Genomic DNA, 17,106 nt, shown 5'->3' on the forward strand with positions numbered 1-17,106 from the left:
GAATTGTAAAGTAATTATCAATAGAACAAATCTCCCTCACAAATGGGAGAAATTTAACAGACTTGCTAAATAAAACTCAATACTTAGATATGCCCCTACGAATTGTTTTTCTTTACCCTTTCAAGCATGTTTTTTTATACTATTCATTAAGCAGAGTAATAGGTTATGTTAGAGTCTATGGTTTTTGATGGGTTTTGTCTTCTTTTCTTTTTTTTCTTACTTCAGGCTTTGAGTTACACAGGTAGCCACATGAAAGTCCACTCCCCCAGTTTAGTAGAGAATGAAGTCCTGAAGGAGGATGGATCAATACTTAGAAGGTTTGGGTTAGCATGGGGTGATGCTTTGCCAACTAACACCTTTAAAAAGTTTTCCAATTTTAAGAAAAGAAAAATAGAGCCCCTGCATCTACCTTAAAACCCCTTGGGAACTGCAGACTCTCCCTGCATTGTAAGATTTTTGTCAAGTGGTACATCTGTCACTGTGTCATTCCTGAAGTGTCCTCTTGATGCTTTAAAAGTAATACTAAGGCATGATGATAGTCAGACGACTGTTTACACAATCGCTCCCTGGGTTTCAGCAAGTCATCAATTTCGGTGAGGCCAAGCAGCTGGGATATTCCATTGTAGAGCACAGTAAGAGGAATCTAATCAATTGCTCACAAATTAATCTTGTGACCAGCTGCCTTCAGCTCTTGGTAATCAATCCTTTGAACGGCACATGGTTTTTTTGTTTGTTTTCGTTTTAAACAAGCTGCTTCATGACTCTGCATGTGAGTGGCAAATAACATGAGCATGAGTTTGATATCCATGAACCTCAATGCACCTAGCGAGGCTGAAACCAGGGGCTTTAATAAGTTAAGAAAGTATCGTAAAAGCAGTAAGCAGGTCATATTTGTGCGTATGAACAGGGACTAGCTATGAGGCTTTCAAGTCCACCCCCATCCCCATCACCTATTTGATGTGTCGACTTCGGCACTGTTGCCTTGGTCTACCCTCACCTCTCTCTGGGCCTCTCGCAGCACTGTGAGTATTGACAAAATGTTCTCAGCTTTGCAGTGAAAAGACACAATGGAAATTGAAGTTACTGTTGTGTTTTTCACTTCATTGAAAAGAAGAGAAAGATTGTCATTTATAGTACTCTACAAAGCTATTTTTAGCCTGTAGAACATAATAATTAGAACAGTGAAATTAAAGGTTCTGTCACAATTCCACCCTCCAACCACATGTGAAAAACAGCGCCAGCTAGGAATGTAAAAGAGAGTAATTGCTCACAGAACTTTAAAAATGCTATATATGAATTCAGGATAAAGTGCTTCTTATACTCCGAACTTTTAAGTCTTTTACTCAGTTATTCATATGGAACCACATAAACCACAGACACCCATAGACATCGTGAGATCTTCACATGGGAATAGATTTAGAGATCAATTAATCCAAAATTCGCAGTGACGGCTGGTGAGTTCGAAGCTAGGGATATAGACATCTCAATCCACTTCCACAGCTACTTAGTCATGGAAGTCTATCTGTGATCTGCAACACTTTATCTTATATGTTGCTGAAGACATTTGATCATACCCGCTGCTTGAGTGGTATACATAAGCGTATTCATAAGCATATTTGTCTACATGTGTGAGCACAAAACACCAGGGGATGTCCTATGATAGAAGCTTATCCCCCGACACTAATGCCATAGACGTTTTTACTAGCTCTTGGCAGCGATAGTCAGATATTCGCCTTTTAGGAGAAAAAAATATATGTGGATGCTGAATAGTTAGAAAACATAATCTGATTTCAACCACTGGAACCAAATTTGACCTTTTAATCAAAAGGAACAAATTTAAGTTGGCTTTCAGATACAAAATAATTCATGTAGAATCAAAGGAAAGGGGAGGTGAGAAAACACGAAAGAAGGAAGGAGACAAGATGTCCAAAGGAAAGCGAGAAGAGTTCTGGCTGAAGTCAGCCATTTTTTAAAAATCAAGGTGATCTTAAGAAATGCATAGAGGTGTTGGAAGGTAGAGTAATGCTAAGGGCAGCCCATGGGCAGAGCCCCCAGCTTCTGGACACTAGGAATCCATAGGAAAATGCTGGGTAAAGCTACAAAAACTGATCCTTCTGGTGGTGGTGTACAGCAAGGCTGCATGGCGTCGTGGTTACAGATTCAAGCTCTGGAATCTTTGACTTTTGGCCCCACTGCGTAGTAACTGGATTATTTTTTATTTGGAGCATTGCTTAAATTCTCTGAGATCCAGTTTACTTACTTGTTATTATAATAATAGTACCTGGCCCATAAGGCACGTTCACCACATATTTGCAGAATGAAGAATTGTATTTACCAGTAGAGCGGGAGGGACTTACCTGGTGGCGCAGTGGTTAAGAATCCGCCTGCCAATGCAGGGGACACGGGTTCAATGCTTGGTCCGGGAAGATCCCACATGCCGCGGAGCAGCTAAGCCCGTGTGCCACAACTACTGAGCCTGTGCTCTAGAGCCCGCGTGCCACAACTACTGAGCCCGTGTGCCTAGAGCCCATGCTCCGCAACAAAGAGTAGTCCCCGCTGGGCGCAACTAGAGAAAAGCCCGCGCGCAGCAACGAAGATCCAGTGGAGCCAAAAATAAATGCATAAACAAGTAGAGAGGGAGAAGAGCTGAAAGGGAACAAATCACAGTATAATCATTTTCAAGCAAGGATGCAGGAAAATAATAGTACCGACGTAATAGTACGTCAGAGCCGCTTTTCTCAAGTAATCGCTGGTCTGATGAAGGGCCAAGAAAGCAGCACACTGTTGAGTAGCTGTAGGAGGTATAAAGTGGGCCAGTACTTGCGCTCTGGGAAGACTGAGGAAGGATTTGTCTCTCGGTGGTTTTTTTCCTTCCCCTCTCCCTTCCCCGCTGTCTCCAGCTGAAGCTTCAGAGGCCTGGGTCAACTGTCAACTCTCGCTGGTAGTCACCTGCCTTTATGCTGATAGGATATTATTCCAGCTTTTAAAGACCTATAACCCATGGGAAAGTTCTCTTAGAACATTTTTGGGAAGTTTGAGTTGGGTAGTGCCTCTAAGGATTAAGCTGGCAGCCAAGGTATTTTAAATAAATTAACTTAAAAACTTTTTCTTAGCCTGTCAAAAATTACATATGGAATCACTATTTCAGGAGGAGCCACATTCTTTCCTAATCAAAACATGAATGATTGTGTGGTTACTTTTTGAGAGAATCATATGAAAGCACGGTTTCATTTATTTGAAATATTTCTTAAAGGTTTAAAAAAAACTCCTTGCTCCAAAATACTTTTTAAAAATCTCATGAGTCATTTAAGATGGGAGAACCATGTTTAAAAGAAAGAAGGGAAACGATGGCTGTACTTGTTCTACTAATAGCCCAGTGTAGAAATATCTAGAGGTAAGACAGTAAGCAGTACTTTCATATCATGGGTACTCTCAGACCAAAGGTAGTGGCTGCCTTTTAGCAGTGAAGAAAGAAAATAATGTTCTCTTGTCTGCTTTCCTCCAGGACAACAATGAGTAAAGCTAGAACCCAGAAGAGGGCTGTGGTGAAGGACCAGCATGGAAAACGCATTTACTTGGAGCACCTGGAGGATGTCCCAGAAGCACTAGACCAGGACGACCTCCAGCATGACCTCAAGCAACTCCTGCGGCATTTCTGCAAGGAGGACTTGAAGCAAGAGGCCAAATGAGAGGCTGTCCAGTTCTCACACCAGAAACCACACATTCACTCGATATGCAACTTCCCGTTCCATTAGAGGAGTGACCTAACTGGCTTGATTAATGGGATTTCCACTTTTAGCATATACACTGCATTTTGTTTGAGTTTTTCCCCATCCTCTTTAACTGTAAACTAATTTGTGACCAAAGATAGCATCCTTCATCCTGGATGCTGTATCCACTCCTTTGTTGTGTCTGTGCTCACCTGGGACCTGGCCACCTCCGTTATTCTTCTTGGCTTCTGCACAAGCTCCATGAAAATCCATTGAACAGAAGAACTTCACCTGCAGACCTCTTCAAATGACAATACCTAGGAATCCTTCAAAGAGATACCCGTGTACAATATATATAGCTAAAATGCTCAGACGAACAACGTATTAAAACCACTGCCTGTCATAACTACACTGGGCATCACGGAATAAAAGGCCTCTAGGAATTGCTGAACAGCGGTTCACTAAGATATTGCTAACACAATCGAACATAATACAGTTCTCCTGCAAAAGAAGCACTTCAGACCTACCATGTCCTTAGAACTTCCAGAGTAGCCCTGGCTCCTAGTGAAAGATGGGTTAATAACCTTGAAGAACTGTCCTAACTAAGCACTTACTGCTGGCGCTGGCCAGCTGCGATTGATGACTCTCCAGCAGCCACTGAGGGAGGGGAGGAAGGGAGCAGCGGCAACGAGGTGAAGCAGCGAGGTATTCGGTTGCCAGCAGTGGCATCCGGCAGCTGTCTAACATCTTCAGGTCCTTTAGATTTGGGACGTGTTGGCAGGGTATTTTAAAAAGCTATAACTACTGTAGTTTTCCAGTTTTCATTGCTGCTTTAGCAACCACGCTGTCTTATTGGTGGTACTTTCTCCTGGCCACTGCACTGTAGATAAATCATTGGAAACAAGATTTGCCCCCTACACAAACGGTTCAACTCCTTCACCGTGTTGGAGTGGTTTCTTTTTTTTTTTTTCTTCCAGGTTTATATCTTCTCTAATACCTGCATGTAGCATTTAAGAATCAAACCACAGTTCAAACCCATCTTCTAATCACATGGATGGTTTTCATTCTTTTTACCCTCAGCAAGCACTTTTCACTTTTCAGCTAGGTCTGTTTTTTAGCTTGCAGACGAGATTGAGAAATCCTGAAAATTTTGGTTTGGGTTAAAATTTTGGGTTTATTTATTTGAAATCCAAACTCCCTTGGAAACCCTGAAGTGCATTTGTGCACTTTCCTGTTTGTTTGTTTCGAAGAAGGGACTTTAATCATCTGAGTGATTTCCGTGTCCTATTCCTTATTCCTCTAGTGGTTGAAGCTGTGTAGCATTTTAACATATATATATATATATTCACAAATATATTCATATAAACAGTATACATTTTGAATCAGTTATTTGTTAAAGAAAAGTATATTCAATGAAGATGAAATTAAAACATTTTGAAAACCAGAGTCTATCCTCCAGGGATTAAACATTTTCGAATTCTATCTGGTCTTTTCCTGTTGTGCAAAAATGACTCATTGTTCTGAATGTCAAAAGCAAAGACGACAAACAATGGCATTTCATCATTTCAAGTAATTTTGCCAAGAGAGAAGATTTCCTGGGAGGGAGGTTTCCCACAAGCCAAATCTCCTAAGCCTCGAATGCTAGCACGTTTGGCAGCTGGATAGGAAAGAAAGCATCTTTGGCAGCCAAAATGAAGGAGGCCAATGGTGAAACATTTTGGACATACCATGGCCTCCTTGTCCACACCTTCACTGGAGCTCAAGAAAAGCATTTCTGTTGTGTTATTTGCAGTGCAGATGATGTCTGTGTAACAACATAATGGTTAATCACCTTTTTTTGATTTTGGTTTTTGCTGTGTAATCAAAAAACTTGAATAATGTGAGAAGAAGTGAATTTTCAGTTGATGAATCAGCATCTTGTTCCCATGGTGATAACACTAATTGAATATATCTATGAGGGCATGTATTAGTTAATGGAAAAAAATACACTAACAATACATAGCTGCAATGTGTACAATGGCTGATTTAATTAAATAAAATGTACAAGTGTTAAGTGTGGCAACAGTGATTTGTTCTTCTTTAGCACTCACCTGTGATTTCAGGAGGTAAGACATTATTAAAGAGATGAAATAGGTGTGAAGCCAAAAGAAAAACAGCTTGCCTTTGTTCTTTTTATTTGGTAACTGAATATGCTCTGTGCCCAACGCTGTGTTAAGCACTGGGAGAAACAGAAAGATTGTATCCCTGCTCTCAAAGAACTTTTATTGCTATTGTTATGCAAAGGGAGAAAAACAAAGATTTTGTTTTGGGATCACTAGTAAATGAGAAATAGGAACTTGTGGGCTTGGAGGAGATGAGGAGAGGGGATCCAGGGGCGGGTAGCGCAGAGAGGGACCCCGGATTCACTTCTCTCCTGTAAGGTCATGGCTCTCAGGAAACACCTTCTGCCGTGGGGAACAGTGTTTAGCTCTGGGGTTTTATGTATCTCATTGACTGAGAATTAGAAATGAAATGGATCTGTTAATAGAAATAAAGACAGGGCAGGAATATGCAAAAATAAAGACAGGGCAGAAATCAGTTTTGTTTGGAGACTATTTTGGGTTTTGCTTTTTGAAAAATCCCTTTAGTGCTTCTATAGCATTTTTTACTGCAAAAACAGGACAGAAAGACATGGTTTAAAAATTAAGTTTTATTTAAATCTTATCTAGTATGAGATAGGAAACTCACTGGATCTGGCTTATCTGCCTGGTTGATTTACAAGACCTTCCAAAATTAAAGTACCAGTTATGCTTGAAATATTTCAAAGAAAAGAGAGTCAAAGTTAAAAAAAAATTTTTTTCCAGAGTGGGAATGTCTGTGTGACCATCCCTCTTCCTCCCGTTTGTTTCATGTGCTGTGCTTTCTATTGACAGGAACTCTGAGCTTCCATTGCCTTGAGTTTGATTAAGGAGATTAAAGCATCAGAGAATGTTCAGTGTCTTCCCATGTTTAATTATGTGGTGTGCAAACCCCAGTAAAAAAAGGAACAGTGATTCATATGACCCTTTACAGAAATATATTTAAAATGTGAAGTTGGGGGGAACCTCCAGACTGAGGGAAGATTATGCACATCTCATAAACGACTTGAATTAGCCATAAAGAGTTGCAAATTAAATACAGGCACATTGAAACAAACTTGAATTTGAACTTGGGATGCCTGTGTCATTTATGCCATCACGGAAGGTCTGGGTGTGGGCAAGTAGACAAGCACATGAATAAAACAGATAAAGGGAAGCTAAACAAATATTTAATGAGAACCAAAATCACTACAAGTTTTTCTTAATTCATAAAGATGGTCTGCTTGTTTTCATTATGTTATTAAAAAAAAAAAAAAAAGCTGTTTGAACAAGTCTGTCTTCAGTCACCACTCCCTGCTTAAAAACTACACTGTCCTTCCTTCAGTTAAGGTATGCTTTCTGTTTCTGATCTAATTAAAGCTAGAATTACAATCTTGGAATGAATCACCTATGTAAATATGTAATAAAACTTTCTCACTCTAAGAATAGAACATTTAAGAAAATCTTTTAAAGACCTTAAGAAAAACCTTCATTCCCACCCAACTCCTGCACACGAGTTAAAATATTCTTTTTTGGTTATACTCCTGGGAAAAAAAGAAGTAGTCCCTTGCTTTGGATTAGCTCCAAGGTATGGAGTAAAACGATACACATAAATATATTTTGGGTAGAGCTGTTATGTACGGTAGCCAGAGATATTTGACAGTGGTATTCGTAGTACTTCAACAGGTATCTTCAATCACTAGAAATGCTCAGTTAATACATCCTTGAAATATTTCAGTGAGGCAATATGACACAAAGGTTAAATAGATGATCTTGGAAAAGACTGGAATCAATCCAGCTATGTCGATATTTATGTGACTCTGTGAAAGTTTACCCACTGGAACACAATTCCCTTATCAATAAAATAAGAGAGGATAATACAGTCATCCCTCATTATCCACGGGGGATGGTTCCAGACCCCCTGCGGACACCAAAATCCGCGGATGCTCAAGTCCCTTGTATAAAATTGTGTAGTAGAGTCAGCCCTCCAAATCCGCGTGTTCTGCCTCCAGGGATTCAATAGGTGAAAAACTGATCCACGATTGGTTGAATCCAAGAATGCAGAACTTCGAATAAGGAGGGCTGACTGTACTTGCCTCAGAACCCTCTGGCCTTCCCAGACCCAGGCAAGGGCAGCAAGTCCTGCCCCATTTGTCACCCCCTTTAATCCAGAAGTGCCACTGTGGCCTATGTGTCCTTGGAGGCCATTAGGTATGGACCCATATTTGTGACCTTCCGCTTCTTTGGGAAGGAGTGAGCCCCTGGATTGGTATTGAAGGTGTTAGCCCTCTAGGTTAGAAAGTAAAGTTAGCTGCTTCCTCTCAGGGCCTCGCAGGACATGCTTGTCAATTAAGCCCTTTCATTCACTTCCCCTTCTGGGGAAGGATTCTTCAGGATCACTTATTCTCATCAGGCTCTTAGCGCACAGTTCTGGTGTCCAGTCCTTTTTCAAACTTCCCACACATACTCTATTTCGGGTTTTCTTTCTTTTCCACTTTCAAAACTAGAGAATTAGATAAAGCCACCCAAACTCTCCTACGTCCAGCTTAGCTGCTGCAAAGAGAAGTGCTGGCAGGGCCCTGGGCTGGACACAACAGCTGCCTTTGCGGTTGTGCAGAAACAATTGAATTATAATGTCCGCGTGAAATCCACACCCTGCCAGTTTTTCTTGGGCGTTGATCAGAACTCAGCCCTCCTCTAGGCCACGATATAGGGTTTATGTGATGCTAGTCTAGTAGCAACTTCTGGATGAGTTGGACCTTGTGTGTATTTTCCAAGTGACTCACAAATATTTGATACCTTACAGAACTACCTCCCCCGGCCACCTACTCTCTCACCCCAAATTGTTCAGAGGAACAATTTGGAGAGTCTGTTGTTCCCACAATGCCGTTAGCGTTTAGATTGGTGTGTTAGTTTCCTAGGACTGCCATGACAAAACACTACACACTAGATGGCTTAAACAGCAGAAATGAATTTTCTCACAGTTCTGGAGACCAGAGATCTGAGATCTAGGTGTCAGCAGATTGGTTTCTTCCGACGCCTTTCTCTTTCTCTTCGGCTTGCACATGACCGTCTTCTCCCTGTGCCCTCACGTGGTCTCTCTTCTGTGTGTGTGCATCCCCGTGTCTCTTTGTACGTCCAAATATCTTCTTGTTAGGACACCAGTCAGATTCCATCAGGCCCACCCAAGTGGCCTCATTTTAAACTAATCACCTCTTTAAAGGCTCTGTTTCCAACTACAGTCACATTTTGACAAAATGACGGTTAGTGCTTCAACATATGAATTTTTGGAGGACACAACTCCACCCACAATTGGGTTTAGTCCAAAAAAACAAAGCCCACTAGGTATTTTAAGTAGGAAAGGATTTAATGCAGGGAATTAGATACTTACACAAATGTTGGAAGAGCCAAAAGAGTGAAGGCAAGGAAGCCGATGCTACTTTGAAGAAACTTCTTAAGTGCAGAAATCAGAACTCCAAGCAGCCACTGATGGGTTGGGCTCTTTGCAGCAAGAAGTGTGTGCTGCCTAAGAGAAGGCCCAGACATGAGTGCATAAAACCCTTCTCTGTCATCTGCCAAAGTCCAGGCACGCTCCCCAGCTGCCCCTTGACAAATAATTTGTTTCCTTTTCTTTCCCTTTCAAACATCAGGCAAACACATCATTGGCAGGATGTATCACATGATGCCACTGGAAAGGGATGCCAAGAAATATAGTCCTAAGCCTCTTCCCCTGCCTGCAGGGAAGAATGTAGAATAGAGCAGCAGCAACACAGGGGCTGAGCCACGGAATAAGTCTTCATCCATTCACTCACTCATGCACTCAAGACCTACTCTATTCCAGACATTTTGCTAAGTACTTAGGGTAGATTGAGGCCAAGATGATCATGAGTTTTTACCATTGCCAGTCACCATTGAAAGTGCCCTTGAAACTTCTTTAATTTCTACCAAAACCTATGAAGTATATATAGATGAGGAAATTGAGGGACAAAGGGCTTGGGTAATTCACTCAAGATCGTGCAGTTGAAAAACAGCAAAGCTAGGATAAGAACCCAAGCAGATGACTCCAATAGCAAACCATGTTCCGTCTTTGAAAGACATAGTCCCTACCCCTTGAGTTTATAATCTTGCAGTAGAGACATACAGAACCAATAATTTCACAAATAATTAATTAAAATTTAAGTTTCTTCTAGAGAAATAACTTGTTACCTTATTTATAAGGAAATAAGCCCTGTTCAGTACCATCCTCACTTCTATCCTTCTGCAAAATCTCTTTCTCCCAAAACAGACTTTCACTTCCTCACCTGCTTCATACTCAGCTGATGACCTTGACTCTGTTTTATAAGAAAGTAGTTGTCAATGGGCATTAATTACTTCAGTGCTGTATTGGTCAGGGTTCTACAGAGAAACAGAAACAATAGGATGTATGCATAAATAGAAAGTTATAATAAGGAATTGGCTCATGTGATTTTAGAAGCCAAGCAGTCTCAAGATCTGCAGTCATCAAGCTGAGATCCAGGATGGTATCATTTCAGTCCAAGAGCCAGCAGGCTCCAGATCTAAGAGGCGATGTTTCAGTCTGAGTTTGAAGGCAGGAAAAGATCCATGCCCTAACTCAAGGCAGTCAGGCAGAAGAAGTTCCCTCTTACTCAAGGGAGGGTCAGGCTTTGTGTTCTAGTCAGGCTTTCAGCTGATTGGATGAGGCCCACCCACGTTGGAGAGGGCAACTGGCTTTCCTCAGCCTACCAAGTCAATTGTTAATCTCATCCCGAAATGCTCTCACAGACACACTCAGAACAATGCTTGACCACCCAGGGCCCAGTCAAGTTGACACATAAAATTAACCATCACAAATGCTTTTCCTCTTCCTACCTCCCAAATTATTCATATCCCCATGCACGCTAGCCCTCACTGTTCTCACCAATTATACTTTCTACTGGCTCTCTCTCCCACCTAGGCACACTTTCAGGTTTCTCCCAGTTTCTGAGAAAACAAATTTATCCTCCAGTCCTGGCGACCAATGCTCGCTCTCTCTCTCCCTGCGTATGCGTCCCCAGTTTCCTCTTTCACAATCCTCCTTCAAGTCTGACTTCAAAAAAATCTACAAACTTAACGCATTAGAAACTACGGGGTATGTCTAAGCATAGGTCAAAGGAAAACTAAAAGCCTTAAACTAAGGGTCATAATTCTTATGCCTAGAGTGGCCAGACAGGAAAACAATGTGTGAGTTGTCTGGGCAAAGAAAATAAGAACTAGTAAGGCCTGTGGCAAACTTAGAGAGTATGCCACATGTAATATATATTGAGATAATATAAACCTTCAAGAATCAATTTATTAATTACAATAAAAAAACAGTAAAAATGCAAAATCTATCTGAGAGCTGTCTTTTGAAACAATAATATAGATAATTGCCACTAACATAAACAAGAGGTCAGAGAAAGCAGAAATGTGCAATGGTAAGAAAGAGAATGGGGGAGTGTGATATTGTGATTTATAATGAGAAATATATTTGGTCTTGGTTTCTGGCACGGAGTTCCTAAAACCCTGGGAATTTCTTGAGGGACAAAAGCAATGGGAGCATCTTTTGTTATTTGGTCTCTTTTCCTCAGTTCCTCAAATGGCTTCAGAGCCACAAACGTGAAATAGATGTCTTGTTATTCTTAACAAGCCCTTTCCACTACGCCTAAGTTTATGTTAATGCGGTGACTTTTGGAAAGCACCTAAGGATGGGGACTGGTTGCCAGGGGAACCAACCTTGAACAGAGGGGTGGAATATTCCGTCCACCACCCCATCCCCCAATTTCCAGGGAGAGGAGGGCGCTGGAGGTTAAATCAATTACCAACAGCCAGTGATTTAGTCAATCACGCCTGCGTAATGAGGCCTCCATAAAACCCCAAATGGCTGGGGTTTGGAAAGCTTCTGGATGGGTGAATGAACACTTGGAGATGTGGGGAGAGCGGGCGCTAGGAGGGAGAGGACATGGAAGCTCCTTTCCCCGCACCTTGCCCTGTGCAGCTCTTCCATCTGGCTCTTCCTGAGTTATATCCTTTTATAATAAACCCGTGATCTAGTAAGTACAATGTTTCTCTGAGTTCTGTGAGCTGCTTTGGCAGATGAATTGAACCCAGCCAGGGGGTCATTGGAAACTCTATAGCTGGTTGTGCAGAAACACAGGTAACAACCTGGGCTTTTGACTGGTGTCTGAAGGGGCCGGTAGGGGGTGGGTGGGGGGGGGGGGAGTAGGGGAGGGGACAGTCTTGTAAGACTGAGCCCTGAACCTGTGGGATCTGATGCTGTCTCCGGGTATAGTGTCAGAATCTACCATCCAGCTGGTGTTGGAGGGTTGCTCCTTAGGGTGGGGAATCCGCGCCCTCCGCCCGCCCCCTCCACCTCGCCAATACACGCGCGCACGCGCACACACACACAAACACACACATACACAGGAATGAGGAGCAGAATCTCTTTAGGAAGATAATCAGGGAGGAAATAATTATAAGAAAATGTTACCTAATTTTATGTAAGTAAATGCAGAAACCTGAATAAAAGAGATGATTTTGTTTAAAAATTGATCACAGAAGAGTTAGTAAAGGTAAACCTTAAAGTGATGGTTAATTTTGTTTGTCAGTTTGATTGTACTAAGGGATGACCAGAGAGCTGGTACAACACTACTTCTGGGTGTCTGTGCAGCTGTTTCCAGTAGAGGGTAGCATTTGATGAGTAGACGGAGTAAAGAAGACGCCGCCTCACCAACGCAGGTGAGGATCGTGCATCCCATTAAAGGCTTGAACAGAACAAAAGACAAGGAAAGGGCGAGTTTGCTTTAGCTGGAACGTTTATCTTCTACCTTAGATGTCGTTGCTCCTGGTTCTCGGGCCTTCGGGTTTGCACTGGAACCCCACCACCGGCTTCCGTGGGCCTCCAGCTTGCAGACAGCAGACCGTGGGGCTTTCGCAGCCGCCATAACTGTGTAAGCCAGTTCCTCACAATGAATCTCTTTCTGTTACGGGGGAGTGGGGCGCGAAAGGATGGTCATGTCTCAGGTCGCAGGTGAGTCCCTGGGATGGGCCGCCAAATGAGGGTCGTTGGCTTCGTGTAGGAATGGTTTCAAGAGCAGCCATAATGAAGTAAAAGCAGGTTTGTTTAGAGAGATATACACTCCATAGGCAGAATGCAGTCTGTCTCAGAAGGTGAGAGTGGCCTGGGCTGCAGGGGTGGTTAGTTTTTAAGGGTGGGTACTGTCATAGGCTAGTATATGGGAGGATTATTCCAACTATTTTGGGGAAGGGGCGAAGATTTTGAGGAATTGGGCGACTACCCACTTTTTGGCCTTTTATGGTCGGCCTCGGGGCTGGCATGGCGCCTGTGGGTGTGTCATTTAGATGCTGATGTATTACAGTGAACGTAGAGTGAAGCTCAAGGTCCACTGGAAGTTGAATTTTTCACCATTTTGGATCTAATTGGTTCTAACCCGTCAATGGCTGTGTCATTCTTTTAAAGGTTGTGCTCTGCCCCCTTTCCTTCTGTCTAATTTTTATCTATTTATATATATCCTACTGGTTCTGTTTCTCGGGAGAACACTGATTAACACACCCAATAACCATGGAAGAAATTGAGAAAGCAGCCAAAGACTTAACCCCACAAGAAAGCTCCAGATCTTGGTGCTGTCACAGATGGATTATATTAAGCTTTCAGTAAACAGACAATTCCAATACCATTTAAACTGCCACAGGGCCCTGGGAGAAAAGAAATTTTCCCATTAGTTTTTTTTAACAAAGCAAGTATATCTTTGCGACCAAAACTGGACAAAATGCGACAAAAAACATCCAAAATAACAATAACAACAAAAAAACCTCATAGACCAGTTTTACGAAGGCATAGCTATGCAAAACTCACAAATAAAATAGCAAATATAATTTGGCACACATTTTTAAAAATAATAAACCATGACTAAGAGGCTTCATTCCAAGATGAAAGTGGCTCATTAGTAATAGCTGTTAATATATTACCCATATTGAAAAGTGAAAGAGAGAAAAACCCATAGTTGGGCAAGAGGCATTTCGTAAAATGTAGCATCCAGTCTTGATTTTTTTTTAACATTTATTTATTTATTTATTGGCTGCGCTGGGTCTTCGTTGCTGCCCGGGTTTTCTCTAGTTGCAGCGAGCGGGGGCTACTCTTCATTGCGGTGCGTGGGCTTCTCATTGCAGTGGCTTCTCTTGTTGCAGAGCACGGGCTCTAGGGGCGTGGGCTTCAGTGGTTGTGGCACGCGGGCTCAGTAGTTGTGGCTCACGGGCTTAGTTGCTTCGTGGCATGTGGGATCTTCCCGGACCAGGGCTCGAACCCATGTCTCCTGCATTGGCAGGCGGATTCTTAACCACTGCGCCACCAGGGAAGCCCCTCCAGTCCTGATTTTTGTTTCTTTTTAAGAAGTCAGAAGCGATATATTCTTCCTTAAAATGATCGCATGATACAGGTGTGCGTACAGACAGCACTTCCTTAACACATTTAAGTCACGCCCACTTGAGCACGGCTTTTGCAGTAATAGAGAAAACCTTCTCTCTGACTGCACACCACACAAAACCACATGCCTCTCCTCAGCTGCCTTGTGCTAGCCCTCCGCATCACCAGCGTCGTATGACAAAAATAAAATAATTTAGTTTTAATATCAAACGAGTTTGATATTCTTTATTCAAGGGAAAAACAACCAATGGATTGAAGGAATACAGTGCCTCCCAAGAGGTGGGGCACTCTTCCTGAGGGGTTTGGGACAAGAGTGAGTTTCACAGAGTGTTAGAGGAGACAACTCAGAATCAGGGCATGATTGGCCAGGAGGTGGAGGATTTCCTTATAAGGCTACAGGCCTTATTTTCTAGGGTCAGGTAAGCTAGTTGAACCTAAGTTGGAGGGTTGTGATTGGTATATTAGGATTCCTTGACAGTGATGTGTTTCCTGGAAGTGGCGGCTGACAGATTTGTGACGTGGGCCAGACCACTGGGGCGGCCTCTATTTTGTGGGTCCCAATGTACGATTTCCTTTATCACCAGTGAAAGCATTTCTTTCTCTTTTCTTCCCCCCCATCCCCTATGGCTTTTTTTTTATGAAATTTTTTTTATTGACGTATAGTTGATATACAGTGTTATAAGTTACAGGTGTACAATATAGTGATTCACAATATTAAAGGTTATGTTCCATTTACAGTTATTATAAAATATTTGCCATAGTCCCTGTGTTGTACAATGTATTCTTATAGCTTAATTTATGCTTAATAGTTTATACCTCTTAATCCCCTTCTCCTATGTTGCCCCTCCCCCCTTCTCTCTGCCCGCTGGTAACGACTAGTTCTATCTGTGGGTCTGCTTCTTTTTTGTTTTATTCACTAGTTTGTTGTATTCTTTAGATTCCATGTATAAGTGATATCATACAGTATTTGTCTTTTTCTGTTGTACTTATTTCACCCAGCGTTAATACCCTCCAAGTCTATCCAGGTTGTTTCAAATAGCAACTTTTCATTTGTATCCAAGCTTGTCTCTTTGCAAGGTGATATCATTTCTGGAATATTTATGAATCCTCGCATGTAGAAGTTTCAAAATTAATACATTCATTAAGTTATTTAAAACATAAGAACAGAAAGAATGTGCAATAGAGGATTCTTTTGTTCGTTACACATATACTGCAAATAGAATGAATTTACTTTTTGTAGTTCACAGATGATGTAGCAATTTTAAGCAAAATTTGCACTTCATAGAAAATAACTTTTATTTCACTGCTTTTTTGCCTTGTAACCCAGATTATTTTTTAATGAATTAAGGGCACTATGGAGGGGACATGTGCCCCTTACACCATAATTCATCTTTTTTAACCTTGAACAATGGGAGCATTCCTATTTTAAAACTCTGAACAAGACAAAAAAGTCCATTATTTCCATTACTGCCCAGCATTGATCAAGAAGTATTAATCAATGCAAATTTGAATAAAAAACAAAGAAATTAAAGCATAAAACCTGGAAAAGAAGTGGAAAACATCAATTTATGCAGGTAATATGTTTGTGAAACAGGAAAACCAGAGACAGACCGAAAGAAAAATTAGTCAACAATTTTATCACTCTTTTCAAGATTAACATAGAAAATCCATAACTTTCCTTAACATAGGAAATCTCCAAATTAAAAATAAAAATGGAAGAAAAAATACATATAATTTATAATAGCAACAAAAGAGATTAAACTCCTAGTTATAAATTTAACAAGAAATGTACAGGACCTATTAAAAAATGTTTAATGGCTTTACTTAAATAATTGGATAGATATACTATCTTGTATATAATTATAAAATATTGTAAAGATGTCAGTTTTCCATTAATTTATTTCCTAATATGATCACAATAAAATTTCTTATAGGATTTTAATTTGAGTTTGTATGACAAAAAACAAGCATGTGAAATTAATCAAGATTCTAGGGGTTAAAAAAAAGGAATGTTTGTAACAAGGTAGCCTGACTGGATATTAAAATGTATTTTAAGCTACTGTTTCTAAAATAGCTTAATGTGAGTGTAGTAAGTGACAGCAAGAGCAATGAAATAGAATGGGAAATCCAGAAAGAGAAATTGATCCAAAATAAATGGAAATTTGGTATATGATCAATGTAGCCTTTCAAATCAAGCAGAAAAGAGCAGACTATTCTATATAGTGTTAGGTCAAATGACTAGTTAGTTTGGGGATGAAATAAAGCTAAATCCCTGTTTGTTCTCTTCACTAAAGCAAATTATAGCTAGCTCAATTAATTAAATGCAAAATTTTTTAAAGAAACCATAAAGATAATAAAAGAAAGCAGTAGCAAAATTTTTTATTACCTTCAATAGGGAAGATATTTGTAGTCAAGAAAAAACCCAGAAGCCCAGGGGGAACAAAACCCATACATTGGATGATATAAATGTTTTAAATTTGCACACAGAAAACACATGAGCAAAATTAAAATATAAGTGAAAAAGTATGAATTTACTGATTATATAAACAGACTGCACATGTCAACAACCTAACAAGAAAACAGCAAAGGATACGGACAGACTTCACACAGGTATGGGAAGAAATTCAAATGACTTGTTTACCTGAGAAAATAGCCCCGTCTCACCTACAGTTAGACATCATAAAATAAAACAATAAGATACTATTTTTAAACCTGTCAGTTTGGACACTCTTAGAATTTTCATTAAGACCAAGTATTAGCCCAAGTGTGGGAAAATGGGGCACCTATATGCCAGTGGGAATAAAAAATAATTTACAAAGCAATGCCTTTCAGAATTAAATAT

General features: G+C 40.8%; 1 protein-coding gene across 32 annotated transcripts in view; it reads left to right on the forward strand.

Moving 5' to 3' along the window:
- Positions 1 to 5,865, forward strand: part of ANK2 (ankyrin 2) — a 689,779-nt gene extending 683,914 nt beyond the window's left edge. For all 32 annotated transcript variants that reach the window (XM_082462711.1, XM_082462716.1, XM_082462697.1 and 29 more), the window contains 2 exons: positions 226 to 317; positions 3,506 to 5,865. In XM_082462711.1, coding sequence (XP_082318837.1) covers positions 226 to 317; positions 3,506 to 3,689 — 276 coding nt within the window. In that variant the 3' untranslated portion in view covers positions 3,690 to 5,865. The remainder of the gene's footprint in view (positions 1 to 225; positions 318 to 3,505) is intronic.
- Positions 5,866 to 17,106: the final 11,241 nt, after the last annotated feature.

This window comes from Balaenoptera physalus (assembly GCF_965194825.1).
Source record: "Balaenoptera physalus genome assembly, chromosome: 5".
In the NCBI taxonomy this organism is placed as follows: Eukaryota; Metazoa; Chordata; class Mammalia; order Artiodactyla; family Balaenopteridae; genus Balaenoptera; species Balaenoptera physalus.